At 39.5% G+C, this 26,996-nt stretch overlaps 2 protein-coding genes across 5 annotated transcripts in view; one reads left to right on the top strand and one right to left on the bottom strand.

Annotated features, from left to right (window-relative positions):
- Window positions 1-25,466, top strand: part of LOC6635547 (fl(2)d-associated complex component) — a 45,335-nt gene extending 19,869 nt beyond the window's left edge. The window contains exons 1-5 of one of the 4 annotated variants that reach the window (XM_070211189.1): window positions 15,459-15,538; window positions 19,761-20,032; window positions 20,156-20,382; window positions 22,290-23,056; window positions 23,112-25,466. In XM_070211189.1, coding sequence (XP_070067290.1) covers window positions 19,838-20,032; window positions 20,156-20,382; window positions 22,290-23,056; window positions 23,112-25,009 — 3,087 coding nt within the window. In that variant the 5' untranslated portion in view covers window positions 15,459-15,538; window positions 19,761-19,837 and the 3' untranslated portion in view covers window positions 25,010-25,466. The other 3 variants (XM_015169167.3, XM_070211190.1, XM_015169166.3) reach the window with 3 other exon arrangements.
- Lim1 (LIM homeobox 1) overlaps window positions 1-26,937 on the bottom strand; it is a 153,535-nt gene extending 126,598 nt beyond the window's left edge. The window contains exons 1-2 of the mRNA XM_032439588.2: window positions 26,851-26,937; window positions 26,225-26,415 (exon numbers count right to left, since the gene is read on the bottom strand). Coding sequence (XP_032295479.2) covers window positions 26,225-26,258 — 34 coding nt within the window. The 5' untranslated portion in view covers window positions 26,259-26,415; window positions 26,851-26,937. The remainder of the gene's footprint in view (window positions 1-26,224; window positions 26,416-26,850) is intronic.
- Between the last annotated feature and the right edge of the window lie 59 nt (window positions 26,938-26,996).

Genomic DNA, 26,996 nt, shown 5'->3' with positions numbered 1-26,996 from the left:
GCAGTGGCAGGGCATATTGGATATGTCGTGCAGCTTGTCAGAATCGAACCATCGAGTTGGACTGTTAAATCAATTGAATTGAAATTCTCTTTGTAACATTTTTCATTTTCAGCATGATCGATAGTTCACTATCGAATAACTATCGATAGTGCCGATAATGCCAACTATCAATTCAACAAAAATATGGGCATCACTTTTGTGAGTTGTTTAACATTTGTATTTTGATATAGTTTATATTCTTAGCAATAGTTAGGCAAATAAACTATATATTTCTATAAACGTATTCATTTTTTAAAAACTATATAACCTGTTCTGCTATAATTACCAGATGTATGTTCTGGCTTTAAATGCACATACTAGTTCCGGCTTGAAACCCGCACAAGAATTGAATCAAATATAATAGAACTGGTTCAGAAATCTCATTCAGCCTCATAACTTATAGAATTTCGCACATTTGCGTTTAGAAAATTTAATATACTGACAGTTAATATTCTGATCTTAATGTTACTAACATAAGGCAAGCTGCAAAACTGGTTGAAAATAGCTTCAATAATTTACAAATAATATTTGCAATAAATAATTGTTTTGTCACGTAGTTAAAATATAAATAAAAGCTATTAATGTGAACGATCATTAAGAACACAATATTTATTGATACTTTTGGGGGCAACTAAAATCGAAATCGATTTCAAAAACTTTTCCATTGAATGACGCTTAAGCCCGGCGCGAGAAAACAATAAATCAATTAAGCTACAATTTGAGAGCTACTCCAGTTCGATTTAATTGCTGGCAGTTAAAACAGCCTACGAGCCGATCTATAGGGTATCTATTCTGAATATTTGCCCAAGCTGGAAATCAAGTTCCCACGGCATCGCAATGGGCCAAAACAAAAAGTGTGCTAAGTTTGCCCAAGCTAAATAATCATTCTTGACAAAGCAAAGTAAGCAAATGCTGGCATATGTACATGACATGCAGATCCTTTCTATCTATATACACACATATATATATATATATATATATACTGACTTATGCACACATATGCGTGTAGAGTATTTAAATTCCAATTTAGTTTTTGTGTCCGGGCATATTTAATATACAATTATGAAAAGCAACTGCTGATGGGCCCTCTTCAAAGCGCAAACAGTTACATTTGCTGCCCAATTAACAAACTGTTGAGATACTCATTCATTTGTGTAAAGAGCATAACATTTTCGTGGCAGTCGAACTTAACTTTCCACTCGAGTCTTCAATTGCATTTTAACCTTCAGCATTTCTCAATGAAATTTCATGAAGAGCAAAGAAATCAAAACTTCAACTTGTCTGCATGTGGTTGGCATTTCTGATTGACATCGTTGGCTGCCTGGGTGTTGATTTTTGTCGCCGCTTCTCACATGCATAGATATACCCTCCCGCTTCTCCTGCTGTTATTGGGTGGGGGTAGGGGTACGTTGTGTTGAGCCACATGACATGAGAGTTTTTTGATTTTTTTTCTTTCTTTTGTGCCAATGGCAGGCGTTTGGTGAAAGTTGTTAGCCTGTCATTTGAGGCCTTGTTGAATGTTTAATTGCTCGTTGCGGTTGCCAAACGTCTTTAGTATTGACCTTTTGGGCCACGTCCTTCAGCCATATGTGTGCCAGCCTACCCCAACCAGCTGAAATGGTCAGGTGTTGGGCCAGTTGCCTCAGCTGCCACTCAAACTCGCCTGCTCTTGGCTTTTCTCTTCTCTAGTTATCGCTGTTGTCGCAGTTGTTGTCGCCTTTCTCCTGCCACTTTTGCATGGCACTTTGGTTATTTTTTTCGATAGTTTTCGCTGCCATTTTTGGCTTGATTATGCGAGCATTCCAAATTACCTGACTGCCTGGCTGGCTGACTGTCTGGCCGGCTGCCTGGAAGCCCACATGCTTCATGCTCGCCTCGACTGCATTTGGCGTCAACTTTCATTGATTTGCTGGCTGAAATATGTGAAAAACAAACAAACGTGCCCCGAAAAAAAGTATACTGCTGAAAACTGAAAACTGAAAACTTATCGAGACAATTTCACTTTTCATTGTCTTGTCTTTTTTTCTTGCTATTTTCTTGTCAGCGACAGTCAGCCTGCAACTGCTCTTCCCCCTTTTGTCGGCAAAATGCAGCTCGATTCGGGCTTAATGCCAGCAGCAAGTTTGTCGCCTAAGTCTTTTGTTTTACTGCGCGCACAATGTCCTGCAATTGTCTGTAGGTTTGCCTCTGTTTTTAGCTGCTTTTCCCTATTGCTGCTTAGAAAGTTGCCAAAACGTGCTCCTAATTGGCCAAATAAAACCAAAATTATCACAGCAACAAATCAAAGTCAAGCCCTGGCGACATATGCATACGTTATTTTCTAGTGCCAACTAATTTACCCATTTACAGCTGTTAAGGCATTAACATATACATTTGAGCATATTTGCTAATATAGAACACATTTGATATATATGCAGGCGCATATGTTAGATAACTCTGCATACACAATGAGCTGTCTTTGAATTAAATTTATGTTATTCAAAAGATGCCAAAGATAACATCAAATTGGAAGCTGGATAATACAATCAATTTGTTTATGTTAAAATGCCAGTTAACACTTTTAGCTCGCATTAACATATTTTTAGCTACAGCCAGCTAACAGAATTTTCATTTACTTTCAAATATTGAGCTACTTTTGAACTACTTTTATGTAATCTTACATTATGTTAAGTAACAGAAATCACAGATCCAAAATAAATTATATCTGTTTAATAATTAATTAAAGAAATCTTTCAAAAGTAATTAATACAGAAATTCAAGAATAAATATATGGAAAAATTCAGAGAAAAAGTAGGATAGATTTTTAGATTATACAAATTAAATAAAAACGAACATGAAAATGCCTTAAAAAAGTGGGATTATTGGCATAAATAAATAAATCTTGAATTTTATTAAAACGACGTTCATCTTTGGTATTCGTGTCTTAAAAGTTGTTTTTGAGTTTGACCTTTAAATAAATAAGAGATTGTAAGTCGATTCTGCTTTTTGTAGGTCTTTAAAATGAACTGAAATTCCCGATACGATTGATTTGAGTTCTCTCTTGGATATAACGTAAGTTGGTTCATGATGCTGAACATAATTTCGACGAATGTTGATGGATATGAGCCTAGCTTAAGGGAATTGCACTTGTTGTAAGCCGCTTCTTCTTTTATACAATCTTATTGTGCAATATTTCGTGTTTTATACAACGGCCAGATGTAATAAGAACTGGTTATGATTGATCTTTCTGAACTATTGTAAGTATAACATAATCTATGCACATAGCCAAGACGAATAAATTCATATATTTCTTATGCTAATGCATGGGAACTCACTTCCGGGCTTAGCCCAGTTATACTTCTTGACACATTTTCATTTTGGAAAACCTATAGGCCAATGCTTTGATTTGAAAAGAACTTTCCCAAATAACGCAGACAAAATAAAGCTTGGCCATTCAGACGAGTCGAGCTTCGAATTTGAGGCGTGGGCGACGCGTCGTGACATTTGGAGCTGTGTGCTTGTGTGTGTCTGTGTGTGTGTGAGTGGAGTTCCATTTATGGTTATGTTAGCTGGCTTTACAGTTACTTCAGGCCGGGCTCTAACGGCGCATGCAAATTGCGTGCATGACAACGACAAAAGCCAAATGAAAACAAACATCAATAAATATTGAGCCTGATTGATTGGAAAGGTGCGCACGCAACTAAAGCGATCCAAAGCAACTAAACTGGACAGTGTTTGCAGGGGTGTGCTGGCAGAGGGATAGGCAATTAACCTTGATATGCAGTACATGCGGACAATAAATAAAACAAAGCAAGCCAACACAAAGTAAAGTAAAAAGTAAAACAAAACAACCGAAAAAGCCAAAAGCCGCAGCCACAAAAGTCGTGCAAATGAAGTCATTTCAAGTACAAAACGCTTCAATTGGGGGCAAATAACAACGGCAAGCCGCAAAAAAGTGTTTTAAGACAAATGTACCCAAAAATCTGAGACCATTTCCAATCGCATTTCGCACAAAATGGACACAACAGACGGCTGGAGGTGTGTGGGGGAGGGCGACCAGACATGAGCTTAGAGCCAAGCAGGTGTTGTTGCTAGAACTGCCGGAAATTGCCCAGCCAGAGGCCAACAGATACTACTTTTCAGCTCTTTACAGTTTGTTGCACAATAAGCCAAGAGCTGAGACGCGAACCGGTTGCCGAAATGAAACTGAACCAGAAGCCAATTAAAGCATCTAATTGCCTTTAACTTTGAAATAATTTGGCATATTTTTTTCTTTATTTCCGATTTTTGCGAGTTGAGGGGAAAAAAAAACGTGATCTGAGTATTAATTTTGCATTGAAATTATTTACAATACTAAAAAAAACTCATTAATACGGGTGACATTTTGATTATAATTCAATTATTTTATTTGATTTCGAAGCTTAAACAAATAAATTTATACCCCGAACCCATAATATAAAGGGTATGAATGTTAAAAAGGTCTTGTGCAAATGTATGTAAAAGCTAAAAACACCAACATTTGACATGCAGCTTCTTGAATATCATCTGTAATTTCCTAAGTTATAAACAAAATAAATAAATCAATTGGAACTACTCGCATTTGCTGTTTGTATAGGAGGAGTTAGGGTAGTTACCTAGTCGCGAACTCCCGACTAGAGTCTTTTACTAGGTTTTCACATTTTTTTAATATTATTTCTTAATGAAATAATTAATGACCATTACTTTTTTCATGCCGGAATATCAAATAAAAATAAAGCAATATTTCTTATTAAAAACTTTTAAAATATTTTTATTGTAATCGGCTTTGTTCTTTCCCTAGTCATACTTTTTATAAAGTGCTCGAATTTTTTCTGCATTTTATTCTTTCGAATTTCATATATCAATTTCATAATATCAATTTAAAAAAAAACAGCTACTGTTAGCATTAAAATGCTTGTATTTAATTAAAGCTCATTTTATTTCAAAGTGCTAAACCCAATGCAAAGCGAAAATATTTCATTTAATATTTGTTTCTAATTTCAATGCCTTTTATTTGTTGCTTATTTGACTGACAAATGCTGAGTGTGCGGTTAACAAAACATTTTAATTAAATAAAAAAAAAAACTGAGAAACCGGCTTCTAAATCCTGCCATGACATCAGCTGCGGTAAGCACATCAAAATGCCGCAACGCATCAGCAGTCGAGCAAGCGAACCAATAATCATCATCATTATCGGCATCAATTTCTAAGCAACTGCGAAAAAACCAACTACAACAAACACAAAACTAACAAAGAACTCAGGGTAAAAACAACTAAATATATGAGAAAAAAAATTAAATAAATGTTTTTAATTTGCGGCCGCTGCGGGCCGAATTTTTAGCCAAAAAGAATCTTTCGATACGCCGGCTAAAAAATCGCCTTAAATATGCTTCCACTTTTTTGCAACACATCAAACTTAAATATTTGGGGTTGTTGTGCCTAGCGTACGCTGTCATAGCGAGGGTTGCCACCAAAATTTAATATTGATATGCAAAGAGAACAAGAACAAGTTCGGGATAGGAGAAAACGATAATTAAATTTTTATATATTTGCTTCTCTAATACTTCGCAGATCCCTCGCTTTGTAGCAAACACACACACACACACACACACACTTGACTTCCATTATAGCTGGCAGCCACACATGTGTATTGGTACTTATGCCCGTGTTGTGGTATCATCTTCATTGTTAACGCTATCTTGGGGTCTGACTCTGACTCTGACTCTGACGCTGCCACCGTCTCGGGCCCAACAACTAAATTCAGTTGCTGTGACTGCGCCTCTTTTCACAGTTGGCGTCTGGCATTTTGGCTTTTGTCAATTCATTGTCAACAAGTCAGTGAACTTGTGTGCGCGCGTCTGGTACGGTACGACGCTCAGAAGAGGGCCAAAGACAGCTAAAAGACAGGCAGAGACAGCAGCAAAGGCAGCCAAGCGACCAAATGGGCTATCGGGGTACCAGAGTAGCGCGGTACCGGAATACGGAATACAGGGAGGGGTGGGGAGGTAACGGGCATATGGTGTGGCTCTTTCTTTTACAAATAATTAACATAAATTAATAGGAAATGAGTAGAAACAGCGCATGGCACACCAGCAACCAGCAGAGGTCGGTTACAGTTACAATAACATTAACATGGCCCGTCGAAAATAAAGAAATACATAAAGTTCGTGTCTTAAGTCTTTTGTTTTTTTTTTTCGTTTTTTAAGTTTTTAAGTTTTTTTTTTATATATATATACTTATATACTTATGCGCATTTTTTAGTTAGCTTCGTGCAGCATCTTGAGCTAGTCAGAGGCTGCACAGTTACATAAGCCGAGTCGAAATCTCGCCCAGTTATTTATGGGGCGCCACACACAGAATGACGACAATCGTAAAAGCGTAAAAGCGTAAAAGACGCAAAAACGCATTTGTGGCAAGTCGCGAAAAATTGCAGCAGCAGCGGCAGCCATTTGGATGCATTCATCGTCTCGGTGTCAGCCAACTAATCAGCACCTGTCATGCGTGCAACGCAATCAGGAAGCAAAACAAAAACCTAACCCACTGTGCAACTAACAGCCGCAGACGCAGCCTCCTCCAGTCTCAGTAACCGTAATGGCCTCTGGCGGGGCCTGGGAGCCGAGACTGAGACTGAGACTGAGTCTGGCACTGGGACTCCTCCTCTGGCACAGCCCACTATGATGTGATTAGGTATGGTTTTTTATGGGCTTACTGCGAGCAGCGAGCACGTCATGATGTAATGTTTATATGGGATACCAGGCAATGAGCCAGCTAAAATGGCTACGACTATTACCCACCCAATAACGAACAGGCCATCAATAGATAACTAACTAATGGACTGCCAGCCAAAACTATGCACAGCTTTTAACTTTGCCACCCTAAACATTGGTTTCGATGTGTTTTTGCGGAACTAACCAAGGCACCAAAAATTAATTAACAAATTCCGTTTCAACTTAATTTTCGCTCTTAAATGATTTATCTATAAATGAGTTGTTCAATAGAACGAGAATAAAAACAGCATCGATTTTATGATTGATTATTGTTTTTAAAGCCCTTCAGCTGATCAACAACAAAATACGTAAAGACTTCTCGCATAACTAAATAACTTATCAAAAAGCTGCACATCCGGAAACCATCAAAATTTACTTTAAAAAATAATTATAATCATTTCGATAACATTCAGCAAAGCTATCGAAACTATTGATCAATACAAATAGAGTATTTAAAACTATAAAAGAGGCAAATCTAAAAAAATCTAAATTGCTTTAATATAGATTCATATAAATATATATATATATATGTAAATATCGACATAAAAATACACACGCACGATTAAAAGAACAATATAAGTAGAGAGCCAGGGAAATGGAGTAAGCGCAGGAAAAGAAAGATGAATAAAATGAGAGAGAGTGCACATGAATTAAATAGAGTGAGAGTAAAAGCTGAACTGAGGCCAACATAATGCGTGAATATAACACTTATGAGCAAAGCCAAGCCAAGAAGTGTATAGGTCTTGCCTGAATGCATGAAAATCGCCAAGAAGAGCAATATTTAAAAATACATCTATTTCATGCAGCGCAGCTTGATATAAGAGTATTTACGTCTTGCGCAGGTCAAGTTATAAATTCTACATTTTTAAACACAATTCCACGCATTTCTCACCCAGTTGCAAACGTTAAAGTGAATTAATTGAGCCTGAAAACAAAAAAAAAGCTGCATGCAGCCGGTTTTCAAAAGCTTTTCACATATTCGGGTGGAATACAGGTTGCTATCTCTTACGATTTCGGTTGCGCATTAATCACCAATCAGTCAGTCAATCAATCAATCAGCGCAAGCAGTTTCATAAATATGCTTATTTGCTAGGATAAACAATTTTATTCATCGAGCCGATTTAATAATTTTTTAAGCAATTGCTGCACATGCTAATGAATTCGGATAAGCGGCAACTGTGCTAAGTATATTTAATAGAAATCTTCGAAATAAAAAGTTCAACAACAAAAAAGATAGGAATTTAAGCAGAGTCATGGCTAAAAAATATTGACTTAAACGGAATAACTATTGGTATCATTGATCTAGCCATATGTATTTAACTTTTACATACCCAACCACACACACGTATTAGCTGTTTATATTTGCTGAAAATTAAATAAATTACATACGAAATTTCTATTTATATAAAAAATTATTAAGTGAAAGTGCAACGATCGAAGCAGACAAACAAATGCAAGCAAACAAATCAATTTCTGTGATTTCTGTTTGCCAACAATGAGCAAAAATTTTATTTGCCTTAGCCTATGTGAAGAGCTCAGCAAAGAGTATACACAAATGAATAGATAATGTATATAAATAAATAAATATATGTATATATATATACTTATATATACATATATAAATATGTGTGCGTGTATGTATGTAGTGCTGCTCATTTATTGATTCATGATTTATTGTACATTTGTGTTGGATTTGCGATGCTTTGGCAAAACTCATGATCAATTTGTTCGTTGTATAATAAAGACAAAGACTATAAGTACTGCTCAATATCATGATAAACACTTAATAATAGTATATATAAATAAAATACATATATACATATTTTAAAGAAATGAAAAGGCAAGCTGGGAAATTCCTAGTGTAAATAAATCAAAATCGTTATAGAAAAGGGTAGAAAGAGTAAAAGATAAATGGGAGAGATAGGAAATTGACAGTTGTAAAATAAAAATCCTTAGAGAGTTAATAAGAATTCCCCATAGTAGAAAAATAACTATAGAAATAGAGATTGTAAGATTAGAAAGAGAGAAAAACACTTCCCGAAATATGAAAAAAGGACAATAAGACAAAAAAAAAGAAACAAGCACTGCAGCCAAATTAATTAAATTAAATAAAATTACAATATGAAAATCCCTATGAAAATAGAAAAACAAAAAACTAGCTATGCTAAATACGATCTTAATTTTATTGTAACGATCGCCTCCGGCCGCTGTCTATGTAAAACGCATGATTATGCAGGCACGTCGTATAATTATTTTCTATGACACACTTTTGTTTAATACTCTGTGATTAGCTCGCAAGTCTTAATCATTGGCCTGGCATCTGAAGGCGCCGCCTTTTCATATGGCTGATGCCCGCATCAAACGCTTCGCATGAGATCGACGAATTTCGGACGCTTTTCAGCTTTTGAAGTGATTGTAAAATTTTGTTGGGCTTCGATGCAAATTACCTGATGGCAGGCATATAAACCTGGCGCTTGGCTTTCGATCGTTGCGCTGGTTATACAATCGATTCAATACAATAGGCAAGGCCATCAATGCAGCCACACCCCCATTTTTTTTTCTTTTTCTGGTGAGTGGCAGCAGACACGCATGCGCATCCGCAGATACAATGATTGATAAGCCACACGCAATCACACACACACACACACATGCAGAGATGTATCAATCAAGTGATTGTTAATTGAGAACCGACTTGGATATATGGTGGCCGCTAGATGGCGCTTTATGCTAGCCGCCCGTGTTGTTTGGGGAAAAAAAGTTTCAGTTCCTAGAGCCATTTGCGACTACAATCAAATTTAGACAATCTTTACGCGATTTTAACGCTTCGTAAGGTTCGCAATTACCCAAAAGAAAAAAAATAACTTAAACAAAATCTTGTTGGCCTGACCCAAGTACTCGCACGTCTCACATCTAGCACTGTTTAGCTTAACTGCTCGTTGCTTTACCAAAATTAAATGATATAATTACAATTCCGTCTTCTACCCCTTCTTCTTGCTAGCTCAGCTTATAAACATACTTGACTGCCACTGAATTCTGCTCTGTCGCTGTTTTGCTTCAAGAATTTTTCTTTCTCTTTGGGCGCGTGTCTCTCTACAAGGGTCAGAGTACAATACACTTTATAGCCTTTTCTTCTTATTATTATTATTCTTTTGGCTTGAACTCTGTGCAGTTTTCCAAGAATCTTCACAATTGACAGCACATGCCAGATGCCACTGGTTGGGCCCCAAGTGCTCTACTCTAAAACTAAACCAAAAAACGATCCACTTTTTTATCTTTTATCTAAAAGAACTCATTGATTTTGAACCTTCAGTATAGTTTAAAAAACGGGAAGAAAGTATCTATGGAGTATTTAATTTCTAATCAATCACTGACTAGATACAGATACAGATACAGATACAGATACAGATACAGATACAGATACAGATACAGATACAGATACAGATACAGATACAGATACAGATACAGATACAGATACAGATACAGATACAGATACAGATACAGATACAGATACAGATACAGATACAGATACAGATACAGATACAGATACAGATACAGATACAGATACAGATACAGATACAGATACAGATACAGATACAGATACAGAACAGATACAGATACAGATACAGATACAGATACAGATACAGATACAGATACAGATACAGATACAGATACAGATACAGATACAGATACAGATACAGATACAGATACAGATACAGATACAGATACAGATACAGATACAGATACAGATACAGATACAGATACAGATACAGATACAGATACAGATACAGATACAGATACAGATACAGATACAGATACAGATACAGATACAGATACAGATACAGATACAGATACAGATACAGATACAGATACAGATACAGATACAGATACAGATACAGATACAGATACAGATACAGATACAGATACAGATACAGATACAGATACAGATACAGATACAGATACAGATACAGATACAGATACAGATACAGATACAGATACAGATACAGATACAGATACAGATACAGATACAGATACAGATACAGATACAGATACAGATACAGATACAGATACAGATACAGATACAGATACAGATACAGATACAGATACAGATACAGATACAGATACAGATACAGATACAGATACAGATACAGATACAGATACAGATACAGATACAGATACAGATACAGATACAGATACAGATACAGATACAGATACAGATACAGATACAGATACAGATACAGATACAGATACAGATACAGATACAGATACAGATACAGATACAAGTGCAGCCGGAGATGGAGATATATATGGACAAACAGATATCTGCAGATGCAGGTGCACATAAATGGAATATGGAGAGACTGATAGATATAAATATACCCTGCAATCATATGCTAAGTACCCTTAACTTTCGAATGAAGTTAATGGCTTGCATCTTTAAGTGCATACCCATTTCATGATTACAGAGCATTCAGAAGAGGGAAGTGTAACTGGGTGTGATAGTAGCTACCTTTGATCATAGCCTCTCCCTAGCTATTAATATGCACCTTAACTACAGCCCTCGGCTGTATATTCAGTGCCAGGAGCAGCTGCCGCCACGCCCACCAAAACAATGCCAATCGGACGGGAATGTTGTGCGTGCTCATGATGGTGTCTGGGATTGTATTCATGTTCTGTTCAGTTCAGTTCAGTTCGGTTAGGTTCGGTTTGGGCACACCCACATGCGTTTTCACCTCATCAATCGGAACGCTCAATCAATGAGCCGACCCGTTCGGCGCCCATAAACATAAACAAGCTGAAGCAGTCTTCTGTCTTCTGTCTTCCATCGGCGAGCCAAGCTGGCTGGAAGTCAATTTATATGCGCGCTAATCATATGAAATAGATCAAATTTCTATTTGTCGGCTTGGCTGTGTGTGGAACGAGACAGCGGGTTGGCAGGGAAGTGTAGCAAAGCGGAGCGATCTTCGGTCATGTGGATGGGAGGCAATTTCACTTGCTGCGCTGTGGCATGCAACTTGACGTGTGTGTCTGTGTGTGTGTGGGTTGCCATCTTATAAGCAGGCAGTTAAAATGTTTTAATTTTATTTTCTTTGACTGCGATGGCGGCTTTTGGCTTTTGTCGCACTCTCACCGCCTAATCTATAAGCACATACAGAGATGTGGGAATTGGAATTGGAAATGGAATTGGAATTGGCCGAAGATGGTGGATTGGGGATTGTGGATTGGGGGGTCGTTTGCTGTCCACCACTGAAGCTGATTGGTATTGCCATGCCGCACGCCCCGGCCTCGGCCGCGGCCGCGGCACGCTAATGATGATTACCCACTTTTACCCAGGCGCTGGTGGCGGCTAGTGGCTAGTTGTTGGTCTGGTCGGGCCTGGTCTGGTCTGGCCAGGCCTGGCCTGGCGCATGGAGTACATATAAAAATCAAAAGCGGTTTAACGCGTTTCTCGTTCGAGACTCTTTTTCATTGCGATTCAATTAAAAACGCTTAGCAGCTGTGCATTGAGTCCCTGGTCTCCGATCTCCAATCTGGCGATCTTCAAGCAGATCTCTCGCTGCAAGTCGTCGCACCCAAAAGAAAGCCACTTGTTCCGAGGCCGTCACAAATCAGTTTCTCGTGTTGTTGTTATTGCTGCTGTTGCTTTTACTACTTGTTGCGGCGACATTGACTGCCTGCCAGGCCGTGGGCGTGGCAGTTGCTTCTTCCTTTTGATTTAATGGCACACAGCGATCGGCTTGATTCACTTTGATTCAGCTCGGCCTTGGCCACATGCTCGTTGCCAACTAGTTGGCTGGCCGTTTGCCGGGATAAGGGGGTAGGGAGGGCGCTGACAAAACTCTGTAAAAGCGATTTCGATTTTTGCGCTTTGACTTGCTTGATTTCACCAAAAAAATTAATAAATAAAATGCTGCAAGCAAATATTTAGCTTGATCACACCGAAGCGGAAATGCACTAAATAAATCAGTCAATGCAAAAGAGCAAAATCCAAAATATAGCTGGTTTTTGTTTTAGTATTTTTTTGAGAATATTCACAGCATGTTGTAGGGGTAAGTTTTTCGCTATAATATACTGATTCAGTATTAACACATTATTTTTTTAGTATTTCTCTGACAATTTTCACAGCATGTTATACAGCTCACTTTAGCTGTTTAGCTATTCATCCACTCAATAAATACACCCTTTTTATTATAATATTACTTAACAATTGAAGTTTTTTTTTAGTATTTTTGCCTTTAGTTCTTAAGAATTTTCTTAAATGCGATATTCCCGCAATACCTCGAAACCCTTTAATTTCCATACAAAACATGAAAATCCAATTTAAAAAAAAACCCAAATTGATTATGAACTTAAGCTCAAACTTGCTTATATTTCAATACTCGGAGCTGTCAAGCTGAATGGGAATGTTAATAATACCTTTGATATACACTGCACTACAAAAATATAAGTGTATAGGCAACCAGTTCCCATGCGGCACGACCATCGACGAATTTAATTGCAAATTATTAAGTGTGCTCGTATAAAGTTTTTATTATTATTATTATTATTATATTTTGTTATTTTTTTTCGGGTTTTATTATATTTTTTTTTTTTAGTTTTTCCATGAGTGAAAAGTGAAATTGCTCTGCTGCTGGCTTGTTTCTTTTTTTCGGGGAGGCGGGGCCTTTGCGCCAATAGCATGTCAGCAGGTTAGCAGGGATTTGTCAAAAGCGCTGGTGAAATCTCTCAGATTGCAGTTGCCAGTGAATTGTTGTCTCAGTTGTTGTTGTTGTTGTTGTTGTTGTTGTAATTGGCTGTGCACTTGGCACAAAACGTGCTGCAAATGCATTTCTGTGCTGCCGTCTATGTGGCCAAAAGCAATCACAATTCGCCAACCAAGGCCGTAAACAAATTTACGCTTTGGCATTTACAACAATAATTGCCCGCTCATAAGCAATCACAGCTCCGAAAGGTAACACAGCTATGCATATCAATTGAGAGTTCAACACGCAAGTAAATTTGAGTTTCTTTCTGTTTTTTTTTTTTTTTACCAGGTGGTATGTGCTCAAGAATTGAGAAAGGTCTTCTAGATTAAGCAAGAGCTGAAATCGTGCAGTTCTACAAACTAGAAGCGGCTTTTGTTTGGGCCAAAGATTGATTTGGGCAACTGCTTTAAAGAGATGATAAATTATTTTTAGCAGTTCTTCGAGAACTGAACTCTAGTAAAAGAATTTTCCGCTGCTACAAGAACAAAAAGTCCCCAGACATATTCTAAAAACATATTTTTATGGCAATCTCGAAACAAAATAGTTCTTGAAGTAGATCAACAACTTTGGGTATACTTTCTACCTTTCCACGGATAAGGATTACTTACTCTAAAATCTTGAATAAAATATAAAAAACATTTCATGTCGTTGAAAGCTATAGCTAAAGCTTTCTATATATATATATATATATGCTCATGTATCTTTTACCTATTCGCACGAGGCTTATAGCCAACCTCTTCTACGAAACACAATTAAATTTTAAAGTAAATTTTTAGTCTAGTCTTAAAAAAAAAAAAAACTTAAGCAATTGCCTTTAAACTTTACAAATTGATTGCGCAAACATGTTCTTCCGCCAAAAGCGTGTTAAAAAAATATCAGTGCACATTATTAGATAAACCCATAACAATTAAAAAAAAAAAAGAGAGAAGAGAAGAGCACCAAAAATGACTATCAATCATTTTATGACATTTTCCACTTATTAGCAACAAGATGAGATTAGATAAAAGCAATTAAGGTTGCTTGCAACGGATCTTAAGTCGCAATTAAGCAATTAATCTACGTGTACTTACAACTGTGGACGGTTTTCTCATTATGAAAATTCAAGTGGAAAACTTGAGATGAAATTCTTAAGACATTTGGCCTGATGCCATGAACTGGTACACAATAACAAGAGACACAAAACGGAGCGTTTCGAAAGTATGTTGGAAATATTGTGTATGTGTGTATATCGACACCTTTTTGGCGGCAACTGGCTAAATTTGAGCATTTCCGTTTCCGTGGCCAAAAGCAACAACAACAACGACAACAACAACAAACCTGTCCGATTATAGGCATATAGAATAATTTTGTGCAGATTTCACTCGATCTGTGGCCAACAAAGTGACGTCCAAGCTAAATGCCAAGTTTTTCAATTTTGCAGCACAGTCTGTGTCTCTGTGTGTGTGTGTATGTGTGTGTGTGTGTGTGTAGATGGAAAACTTGTAGAATGCATAGAAACGACGACGGCTTTTCAAAGTGCTCAATGCTATATCAATAACAGCAGCAAGAGCCGCCGCAGTGGCCGCAGCCACAGCCGCCTGCTACACCTGTCTAAGCCAAAAAAAAAAATAAATAAATAAATAACAACATGCACTGGCCTGGCCAGGGCCAACAACAACGGCGACGGCAACGGCAACGCTGCGCCCAAAAACCCAACAACTCTTAATTTCAACACATTCCAGCCAAAGACTTCGCGGCAGAGCCAGCGGCAGCGACAGCGGCAGCGGCAGCGTTAACTTTGTACGTGCGACTCGACTTTCTTTGCGGCGGCTTACAATAACAACAGCACACACATGCACATCTATGTATATACTGACACTCTGTGTGTGTGTGTGTGTGTGTGTGCATACCTGTCCAGCAGTTAGCCAGGCGGCAGGCAGCAGCAGCACCAGCAGCTCGAGCTAAAGTCAGTCGCTAGCAGACGGCCAAAGCGTTGAGACGTCGTTAGTTACGGTACGCGCATAACGTGCTAAACAAAACCCAAGCGAGCAACGACAACAACAACAACAACAATACAAGCAGAGCCAACATTTGCCAACAACAACAAAAGCTCAGAAGCCGCTCTTTTTTTTTTTTACTGTGCGCTGTGCTGAACAAGCAAAGGTGTGTGTGTGTGTATGTGAGAAATGATGAGAGCCACAGATTGTGCTCTCTCGCAGTCGCCTTGCTGCGCTCTTGCAATTACCGTTAATCAAATAAGTTTTGTAGAAATTTAAACGCCACAACTGCCGCATGTATTTGTGTCTGCGTGTGTCTGTATGTGTATGTATTAAACGGTTCATTGATCGAGTTCAGCTGAAATGGAGCAAATGCCACAAACAACAACAACAACAGCAATGGCAGCCAAACAAACGCAAAGAGAGCAACAAAAAAAAAAAAAAAAACAAAACAAAAAACAACAAAAGCAAAACAAAAACAGAACAGTGCAAGTGCCTGTGTATGAGTGTTGCTGCGTGTGTGTGTGTGCGTGTGTGCCACCAATTTGCTTCATTTGCGGCGTCTTCGTCAAATGCGCTTAACCCATTTTATTGTGAGCACTTTGTGTGTGCGCAAAAGCAAAATCCAATAAGCGAACTGAAGAGAATGCCAAAAGAATGACAATTGCGGCCTGCAGCCGCTCACCAAAAGAGGGCGCTATGGCAACAAACACAAGCAAACACAACAAAACAGTTGCGACTGCGCCAAAGAAAGCCAACCGAACATGAATGAATGGATTTTATTTAATGAATGATCATGTGAACACACATACATACATACATATATGCATTATAGGCGCAGCTAATCATAGAAAGCAGAAGCCAGTTTGTAGCTTAGAAGACGGCTAAAACACAGGTGTCGCTCTTTTCCCTTGCCATATGTTAGGCTTATATTTAACCTGAATAGCATGCTAAAATGATATCAATTTTAATGCTCAAGCAATATATTGCCTGCTTTCGCAAATCTATCGCTTAGGCGAAACTCTTTCCTATCTGTTCGAGGCGCAGCTTTGCAGAATTCAATTTGTTTGATTAAGCGCTGAAATCGATGAATACCTTCGCATCTCTGGAAAATCAACATCTAAACTGAGCTCAGCAATGCAAAAGAACTCTTTGTTGCCTTTTACAATAGAAGCAAATCATTCTATATAAGTTCTATATATATGGTATATCGAATAGTTGAAGAGCAGCAAAAAGTGTTAAAAGTTTTCTCAAAACTATTTAAGAACACTTGCAGCCAATGTCTAAATTGCACAATTAAAGTAAAATACGGGGAATTAATATCATAATCAAAACTGAAAGAAATTCTTAAAATATGTACTAAAAAATCGATTATGAATATAATAATACAAATAGTGAAAATCTGGCGAAATAAAGGTATTTCAATTGCAGAAAATGGGATATTTTCAATTGATTACACTTTTGTGCACAAGATATAAGCACTTGGTAATTGGCATTTCATGTATTCCAAGCACGATTCCATTGATCCCACTAAATGGGATAAATGATTATCAAAAAAAAAAAAAATAAAATAAAAAGAAAAAGCCAGCGAGTGGCATCAATTAATATTAACAAGTTCTTTGGCCATGCAAATGACAACTGAATATCAATTTAGCAGAAAGAGAGAGAGGGAGAGAGAGAGAGGGAGGGGACGAGTTTAAGACGAGTTCTGTGCAAGTTAAATGTTATATCAAATACGCTGACACCGGACACTGGAAATTGAATATTGAGCAATTCGCATATACAAAATATTTTTAATAAAATGAGTCACGCATTTGAAACAAGTGGAAGGGGAGTTTGCCATATTCGAAAGAGAATTATAATTTTTGCATCAATGCCAATTCTTGGTGTTAACACTAATGCGAATGTCGATTAGCTCGTTGGTAATTTTAGCCAGAATGAGCTTCGTTTCTTTTTTTTTTAAAACGCATAATATTAAAGCCCCAAAATGCTGATTGATGCTAAAAATAGTGACATGATGCACAATAAACTCGTATACGAAATCGAGAAAAAGATACAGATACACGGCATACACACATACATACATATATAGATGCATCTACAGATACATATAGATATCAACATTAGCACTTTATTAGCACTCAAATTTAGCTAATTTAATTTGAGCTTGTTCTGTCCTTCTACTTTTTGCATATATGAAATACTAAGGAAAATACGCTCTATATATACATATGTATATGCATACAATATTATAATAAAACGCCAACTTACAGAATTTTTAATGCAATAATTAAGAGCAAACTCATGGCCACTCCCAAGTTCAGCCACATTCAAGAAATTATCTTAAAAACAAGTTGGAATATTGTCTAATACTCTATACGGCTGTAGATACTCTGCTCTCAGTGTTATATAAACTGCAAATGGCCAAATTTCTGCTCACATCTTTCAGAGTTTTTTTATCATATTAAATAAATCTATTCATAAAATTGTGGGAAATATGGCCAGAGCTAAAAGAAAAACGCTTGAAGTTTATAGAAAATGTAGTTCCACAAGATGAGATCTAATCTAACATGTAAATCATTTAATGGTAGATTCAACAATTATTATATAGATACTGACTAAATATATATATAAATTAAAGCAACCAACGAAAAAGTAAGAAGGATATAATACCCTACAAGGGTATTTGCGCTTTGCAGATATGTGAGACTAGTAAAGCAAATGAAAATATCTTGGAAAACAGAATACTTGGCCAAAAAGCAAACCTACATTTAGACCTATTGTTCCTATGGAGCATATTGAAACTCGACTATTGATGCTGATCTAGAATATATGTTCATATAAACATTATTGTTTATGTCTATGCGTTACACATTTCATGACAAAATTATAATACTCTCTATAAGAGCATAAAACATAACATGCGAGCTTTGAAGAAAAGGAATGTAAACTTCTGAATATATATTTGATGCTGCAGAATTTATTTTGGGTGTTTTTCCACTTTTTGTTATGCTCGTTCTCGATGTTAAGGTATGTGTATGTGTGTGTGTGTGTGCTTAAAAAATGTTTTTAAGGTTAATAATTTCGTTTATTTAGCAGCTTTTGTGCTGTTGGAACCGCTTTTGTGTCATATGTAAATTTAAAAGGCACACATTATGCCAGGCATATAGCACTGATAAATATACGTAGCTGTTGCTCTTTCGGATTTTTGTTTTGTTTTGTTTCGTTTTGTTAAACAAATATATTCAGTAAAAACGAACAAAAAAAGAAAAAAAGAACCGAGTTGAAACAAATAAACGAGATTCGAGTCGCACAACAAGTTGTACAGGCTCATCGATTATGAATATTATTGAGAAGATATACGAGCATGTCTGCAGCGTTGAGGCCGTTCTCTGCCTGCCCACTTGATTATAGCACCAGTTTCTGAGGCAAACATATGCCTACATGCAGCTGAATGGCAGTACATTATGAAAACGCAACGGCAGCTGGGAAATTTGAAGTTTATCTGAGTATCAGATGCCGTTAGAGAGGCCGCAAAACATGCCTAACCTGAGCATAAATATTAAGCACTTAACGCAGCTGGCCGTGGAATACGCTGAGATTTTTTCCTGTCCGATCGATCAGCATTCCACTTATATTCCATGTTAACGAGCGAAATAATTCCACCAGACGCTAATGCGCATTCAGTCGCCCGAATCTTCTGGTTCGTTTTCTGATTGATGATCATCCCCTTGGCATATCCCATAAATAAGACATGCATTTCTTAGCGTACTTAACTATTTAATGCTAAAAGGATTTGTTCTTGCTTTATGCACATTTAAGCTGGGCTTAATTTCTTTAAAGTCTGCCATTAAGTCTTTAACGCTTTCAGTATTTAATTCTTGTGACTAGCTTGTTTAGCTCGGGCTTACAATTTCCTACTAGGCCGAGAATCAGATCTTCATATTTAAGGAGCTTTATTGCATCAGTTGATCAAAGAGTTTGAGTTAAAGATAAAGTAAACTTAACATCAGACGACTATATCTCGGAGTCAAGTCAACATCTAATGTTTATTTGATGGCAATTTAATTGACTCTCAGTAAAAATTGCATCAGGTTCACCTCTCCATGCAAGATATATAAGAAATGCATGCCGAACACATTTCCCTAAGATTTTCGAAATGCCGTACATAGTTCTCTTTAATCCAGTTGAGACACGCAGATAGCTGATCTTCCAATTACGTGTGGTTTTTCTTGCAGATGCCCAGAAGTACTTAGCTAGCGTCTGGCAATCCATAAATTGAAGTCAACTGAATAATCGAAATTGATCGCAGAAAATGGCGCTACGTTTGCGTCGGGACGTCCAGAAGGCCTCCTACTATGTCTGGTTCCTGGGCGCCGAGGAGGCGAAGGGATTGCGTGGCGCGCGCGTCATTAACTCGGTGCTGCCGTATCTGGTGGACAGATCGCGCGGCCAGGAGCCGCTCAAGGTGACGCTGCAGGTCTCGCACAAGGGCATCAAAATCGTGCAGGTAAGTGCAGTGCATACGCCACACCCCACCAGACACACACACTCGCTCGCACACACACCCAAGACACATTCCTCTCTGCTGTTTCTGCTGTTGTTTATTGTCATTTCAATCGGTCGGTAACAGGGCTCGTCGAAGCATTTAATACCACACAGTGCCATAACCAGCTCCGTGCAGACCGATGACATCGTTGCCTGTGTGCTGCTCCTATATAATCCGGCCACCAAATGCCCCTTGCATGTGCACGCCTATCGTTGCGACTCGGAGACAACGGCCGAGGCGTTGCATTTACAATTGCAAATACTAATCAATCGGCCCGACAATCAGAAGCGCTTCGAGGAGCTCGAGACCAGGTGGGTTCACATAAATATATCTGTATTCTTCATTCAACGGGTTTTCATTTTCACATTTGCTATTTACTTTTTAAATCATAATGCGTTTACTTTTTAAATCACGTTCAGTTCGCAAATCTAAATCGTTAACAAACTTTGCGATTTACTTTTCAAATCGTCAATATTTAATTTCCCAGTTTTCAATTGCAAAGTCTTGGGTTTTTCTTTCAAATCGCGAAAGCTTAGCTTTTTACATTTCAAATCACGAAAACAATACGATTTACTTTTCAAATCGAAAGTGTTATAGATCTAAGAAAAACTTTGCGATTTACTTTTCAAATCGCTTCAATGATGCGAATTACTTTTCGAATCGCAAATGTTTACTTTTTCAGTTTTCAATTGCATTTACGATTTACTTTTTAAATCACTTCAACTTTGCGATTTACTTATGAATTTGCAAATGTTTTATTTTGGGTTTTACTTTTCAAATCGCAAAAACTTGGCGATTTACTTTTCAAATCGCAAAAACTTGGTGATTTACTTTTCAAATCGCTTAAGCAATGCAACAATATTTTTTTAAACGAAGCTTGAAACATATTAAAACTAGAAATTGTAGACTTCACATTCAATTACAGTTCATAATGTAATTGTATACACCCAAATTTAGTTCGCTATATCGATTTCACATGCACGTACACATAAATGATAGTAAGTAGTTCTTGAGTTGGTGGGAAAGTCAGCTGCAAATGCAGTGGCATCTCCATGTCATTATCATGAGTAGCAAATGCAACGATCTGCGGCAACAACGGCAGAGATCGGTTAATGGATTGTCTAAATGTCTAGGTGGGCAAAGCCGGCTGCCTGGTTGCCAGGTTGCCAGGTTGGCACTTAGCTGCCTGCTGGTTGCCACTTGCTTCCTGCTTGTTGCGCCCGACGGGTCGGCATGCAATTAATTTCAGCTTTGCGGTAAATTGTAGAAGATCTACCTGCCCTGCCCCCCACACAGCCATGAGAAACCGTTGGCATCAATTGAACTTTTGTGCAAGCCGCAGCTTTTAAATGAGTAGCAACCCTGCCACATGTTGAACTCTTGAAGATCAAAGCGGTAAACGTGCATTTAACAAATTTCCATTCGACCATGCGCCCCCATTTCCACATTTTTCAAGTCTGCAATTTCGTTTGTAGCTGCTTTCAGCTAAATGTTATTGATAAGCATCTTCAAGATCGTGAGATGTTCAAGAGAAATTCGGCGATTATATAAGAGCTTAGGAACCGTAGCTCAATATTACAGAGTCGAAATGAGTCTGAAGGAAAACACGAAAGAATGCTCTAATTGGGAGTGCTCGACTAGGGGAATCTCCAAGAAATTAAAGATACTCCATATGTATATACTACTACTACACTAGAAGCTACATGTGAGATCTGGTGACTCTAGCCCTTCAAACCTCAGAGTGTTTGATGAAGATTCTTGCAAACTGGGCAAGTTATCGATTATCGAAAAACAAACAATTTACAATGTTTCAGGTCTCGGCTTTCGATGCTGACCAAGAATATATACACTTTATAAGATCGGAGATGCTTCCTTCTGACTCTTACATACGTTTGCCCAAAACATATGTGTAAGCGAATTCCATTGCAATAAGTATACACAGGATAAAATAATGCGTAAAAGCAGCTTCACGAATCGAAACTCAAACCAGAAAGCTGGTTCAAACCGTAAACCCTACCAAGGCAGTTACGATAATCAAATGTAAATAGCAATAGATAAGCTGTCCAAGTCTAAGTGCAGGCAACTAGCCGTACTACTAGTACTACTACTATTTCTACTACTATTTCTACTACTATTTCTACTACTATTTCTAATACTATTTCACAAATATAAGTATTTGTTTTGAAAATTGCGCAATCTGATCCTCTTGGCATTGCAGATTGGGCATTTTGCCGCCACTGCCCGCAGGCGGAGCACCAGGTCACAACAGCGACAAGAGGCACGATTCCTCGCACAAGTCGTCACATCATCAGTCACAACAACAACAACAACAACAACAGCTGCAGCAGCAGCAGCAGCAGCATCATCTGCAGCACCATTCCAGTGGCAGCTATGCGCATCCGTCGCAGCAGCAGCGCCGCCATGAGACATCACCGAAGCGCTTCAGCAGCTCGCTGGGCAGCGATACGGGCAACAGCACGCGCGAATCCGAGTGCAGCGAGGAGCAGGGTCTGGCCGGCTCGCCAGTCTCCCGTTCGCCGCCACATGCCAGCAGCAGCAGCAGCAACAAGCATCATTTGGCACATCACTCGCATCATCCACATCCACTGCCACATGGTCATCCGCCGCTGACGGCGCAACAGAACAGCGAACTGTTCGACTCGCTGGCCGCGGAGCTGCGCGCCAAGCTGAATGGCAATGGGCCGCCGCTGCTGCTGCCGCCGCGCGACTATGATACAGTGCATCGTTCCAAGGGCAATCTGACGGCCATTGAGCTGCGGCGCTGTCGCAATGCGCTGATTGTGGGCGGCGCCGGGCCGACCAAAGGTGCAGCAACTGCCACAGCAGCGGCAACCGCAGCGGTAGCAACAGTTGCCGCACCGGCCACCACGGCCAATGGCAAGCAGGTCTCTTCGCGCGGCTCCTCGGGCATTGGCTCCGATCTGGCGCCCAGTCCGGAACGTCAGGAGCTGAACAGCTCAAGTGGTGAGTAGCCAACTAAACTTATCAAAAAGTCAATTTCTAATCGCTGCCTGCGCAGATGACGAGCATTGGTCGAATGAGGCGGACAACTCGGTGATTGCCTTGAAGCCATCACAAATTGCGCTGCCGCATCACGCGCAGCTGAAGCGCAAGAGCGCTGTGCAGCCGCCGGAGGATAGCTATCTGCGGGATTTGCCCGCCAAGCCGTATGTGCCGCGCCAAATGGAACGGGAGCGCACCAAGACGCCGGCCGTCGCGACCAAGTCCTGGTCGAGAGAGGATGAGATCAAGCCGATCATTGTACGACCGGCCGACTATGATGCAAAATTTAATCGGGTTATGCAGCTGGAGCCGCAAACGGCCAAGCATGAGGCAGCTGCCAAGCTGCGCGACACTGACAAATACAATGAGATCAATCGTTTGCTCAACAAGAAGCTATCCGGCCAGGACAGGGATCGCGAACGGGAGCGGGAGCGTGAGCGTGCGCGAGAGTTGGAGCGAGAACGCGATCGGGAGCGGGAGCGGGAGCGTGTCAAGCAGCGCTCCCTTCACGATGACGACTTGGATGACTTTGATGACTCGGATCCGTGCAGTGAGCCCCAACAGAAGCAGCTGCCTATTGCCGCTGCCGGCTACCGCAAGGAGAATCTAACCGATAAGCAAAAGTTCATGGAGTACGCATCCAAGAAGCAACAGCTCAAATCCTATGCAGCCGAGGAGGCGCAGCGCTATGGCGGCAGTCGCCATCGCTATGTGGATCCTGCCGAGCTGCCGTTTGAGCAGCTGCCGGGCCCCGTGCAGCCAATGCCCGTGGGGCACAACAAGTATGCGGCAGTGCATCGCGGCGCAGAGCAGACGCGCAGCAGCAATAGCAGCAACAGCAACAATGCGGAGCGACGGGAGCGCCACGACAGAGAGCGAGAGCGAGAGAAGGAGCGCGAGCGGGAGAGAGAGCGCGAGCATTCCAGGGATCGCAATCCGTATCGCGAGGCAGAGAGCCTACCCTACATACAGAGCATGGAGAAGATGATGAAATCAACGGGCATGCGCTACGGCGATGAGCCGCCCCGCAAGCCCAGCAGCCGGGATGGCGCACGTCGTGATCCGACAGACTATGGCCGGGAATATCCAATCGCCGCTGGCAGTCAAGTGTCGCCACGTGAGCGCTTCCACGATGCCAAGGACAAGTTTCGGGCCATGGAACGCACCAGCAGCAGTCGCGGCTACGATCTGGATGAGCGCGACAATAGCGGAGCAGCAGCGCCCGCAGCGTCAGCGTCATCAACAACAGATTACAGATCGTCGTCGCGTCGGCGTCGCGGCTCCGTGGAGCCGCCCAGCTATGAGCAGTGGAGCGATGAGGAGGAGGAGCTGCAGCCCGTACAGCCGCAGGAGCCCATCATGAGCCGTTCACGTGCTCGTTCGCGCGAGCACTGGGAACAGGAGCAGCTGCAGCATGCCAGCAGCAGCAGCAACAGCAATATGCGTCATGGCCAGGAACGGGAGCGAGAGCGCGACAGGGAACGCGAGAGGGAACGGGAGCGGGAGCGAGAACGGGAACGTCGCGAACGCGACTATCCCATGCGACGCACTGAAGATATACGCGAGCCACCACACGATCCCTATCGACAGGAGCGTGAACGGGACCGGGCACGTGAGCGCGTACGCGACAGCCATCAGTCGCAGTCGCGTCACCAGATGCGCGCCCATTCGCGCGAATATCTGCAGCCGACGGAGCCGTTGCCCATATCCAAGTCTAGCTCGTCGCGCGTGCCGCACCATGCCGAGCGGTATCCATCGCCGGCGCCGACGCCCAACAGCAGCAACAGCGCCGGCTCCGGCTCCGGCAAACAGCCGCTGTCCAACATGCCCAAGGGCTATCGGCACAGCTATGCGGAGCCCGTGTTTGCGCGTTCCGGCGGGCGTGTGGGCCTAGCCGCAGTCAATCCCTACTAGCAGCAGCAACGACAACAACTACAACAACACTTCTATATGAACATACTCAATTACTGTACATTTCACACACACACACACACACACTGAGACACAGACCACTTTTGGAATGTATCCGTCTGGGGAAGAGGAACGACCCCATCCAAGCGCCACAAGGCAGCCGGGCACCAAGTGCCCCGCCGGCCAGCGCCTGTAATTATGTGCCTTCAAAATATGTTTTATATCAGTACAGATACATATATATACATATACGTATACATATACATATACATATACATATATATATATATATATATATATATAGATTAGCCCATCTATATGCATCAATATCTATGACTGTATAATGCATGTATATTTTTATATAGCTAAAAACGAAACGCGAACAAATCGATCAGAGTTGATATATGCATTTTTTTTTTTCGTATTCTTAAGTTGTGCGGTTGGTTGGTATACAAATATCATATATATATATAGTATACATATATATATATATATATATATATAGATATCTATTTTTTTTAAATCAACATATTTGATACTTGTATGCATAATGCACGTATATAGCTGATGTATCTATTGTTATCAGTTTGATATTTACATTAATAAAGCGCTAGAAAAAAAAAAACTATAATAAAAATTTTCTTTATTTATCGCACCCAAAATGTTGTCCATTTAAGTGAAACAACGAAATTTGGCTAACAACATTCAGTTTAGTTAAGTTTTTGGTGTTGTCAATTTGTCTCAGCTAAAAACTACTTTAATTCACACAGGCGAAAACGTAACTCGGAACAGGCCTTTCGAATCCGCCGCCTATCAGACACTTTTGTTTTTTAGAGTGGCGCCATCTCTCGGCACCACGAGCACAACTAGAAATACGAATCAACCCTGCGTAATGTTGGCCCACGTAGATAACATTTCGCAAACGATCATTAAATCATATTCTGCTTCAAAATCGTCTAAACTAATCGCATAACAAAGCCCATATTATTGTAACAACAAGCAGAAATATTAAATGGGAGCCACCAATTATTAATAAAAGGAAGTAAAAAAAATATACAACAAAGTGTGGTAACACTGTTTTTCAAATTAAATCGGGAAGTACCACATGTTCAGCTGGACAATAAAATGGGTGTGTGTTAGTTTAGATTTTGATTTAGAGCAAATTTAACCTAGTTAAGTATTCAAAAATGTCGGTACAAGATTTCTGCAGAAACTTACCAGAAGTAAATAACGCCAATGTCGAAAAATCCATCAAGAATAATTATAAGTATTCAGCCAAAAATCCTAATTACTAATTACATTACAAATGATTATTTTCCGGATGTGATGCGTTATTAACTCCTGAATTATGCAATTTATATGTATTCCTTATCCAAACATAAAACACTTCCAAAACTTACGCCAAAGCACTAAAAATAAGAAAAATTTTGCATGGTAAAAATATTTCATGGAAATCGTTTCAGTTTTTGGAAGCTCGAAAACTCTACCTAAGAATGTTTTCGAGGTTCCTGGTTTGAGGTTTCTATACTATATATATTAAATATATAACATACCATAAATATTATATTTAATATATATATTATATCCTAAAAACATTAAAGATATAATTTTCATATAAATTCGAACTCAGATTTGAATAGACGAAATTTGATATTCTCTCAAAATTGACATAAGAAATATTAATTACTTTAAAAGTTCTCGAAAAGATTTCGATTAAACACGTTTCACGTATATTGTATTACCATAAATTATATCATATGTCTGAGTCATCATATATCTTGAACACTTCTCGACCAAAAACAAATTTTAAATTTTTTAATAATTAATCAATAAATAATACTCACGATTTTTTTGCCGGTCGTAAGGAATTAGTCAATTGATTTGTCGCCGGATTCCATGTTTTTCGTTTGTTGTTTTGTTTTACATTTTTATTGTTTAATTTAAAAACTCTTTGTTTGGTTTTTCACAATATTTTTTTTTTTTTACGATT

Source organism: Drosophila virilis, chromosome X (assembly GCF_030788295.1).
Source record: "Drosophila virilis strain 15010-1051.87 chromosome X, Dvir_AGI_RSII-ME, whole genome shotgun sequence".
NCBI lineage: Eukaryota > Metazoa > Arthropoda > Insecta > Diptera > Drosophilidae > Drosophila > Drosophila virilis.
This window is presented reverse-complemented; position numbering and strand designations above follow the sequence as displayed.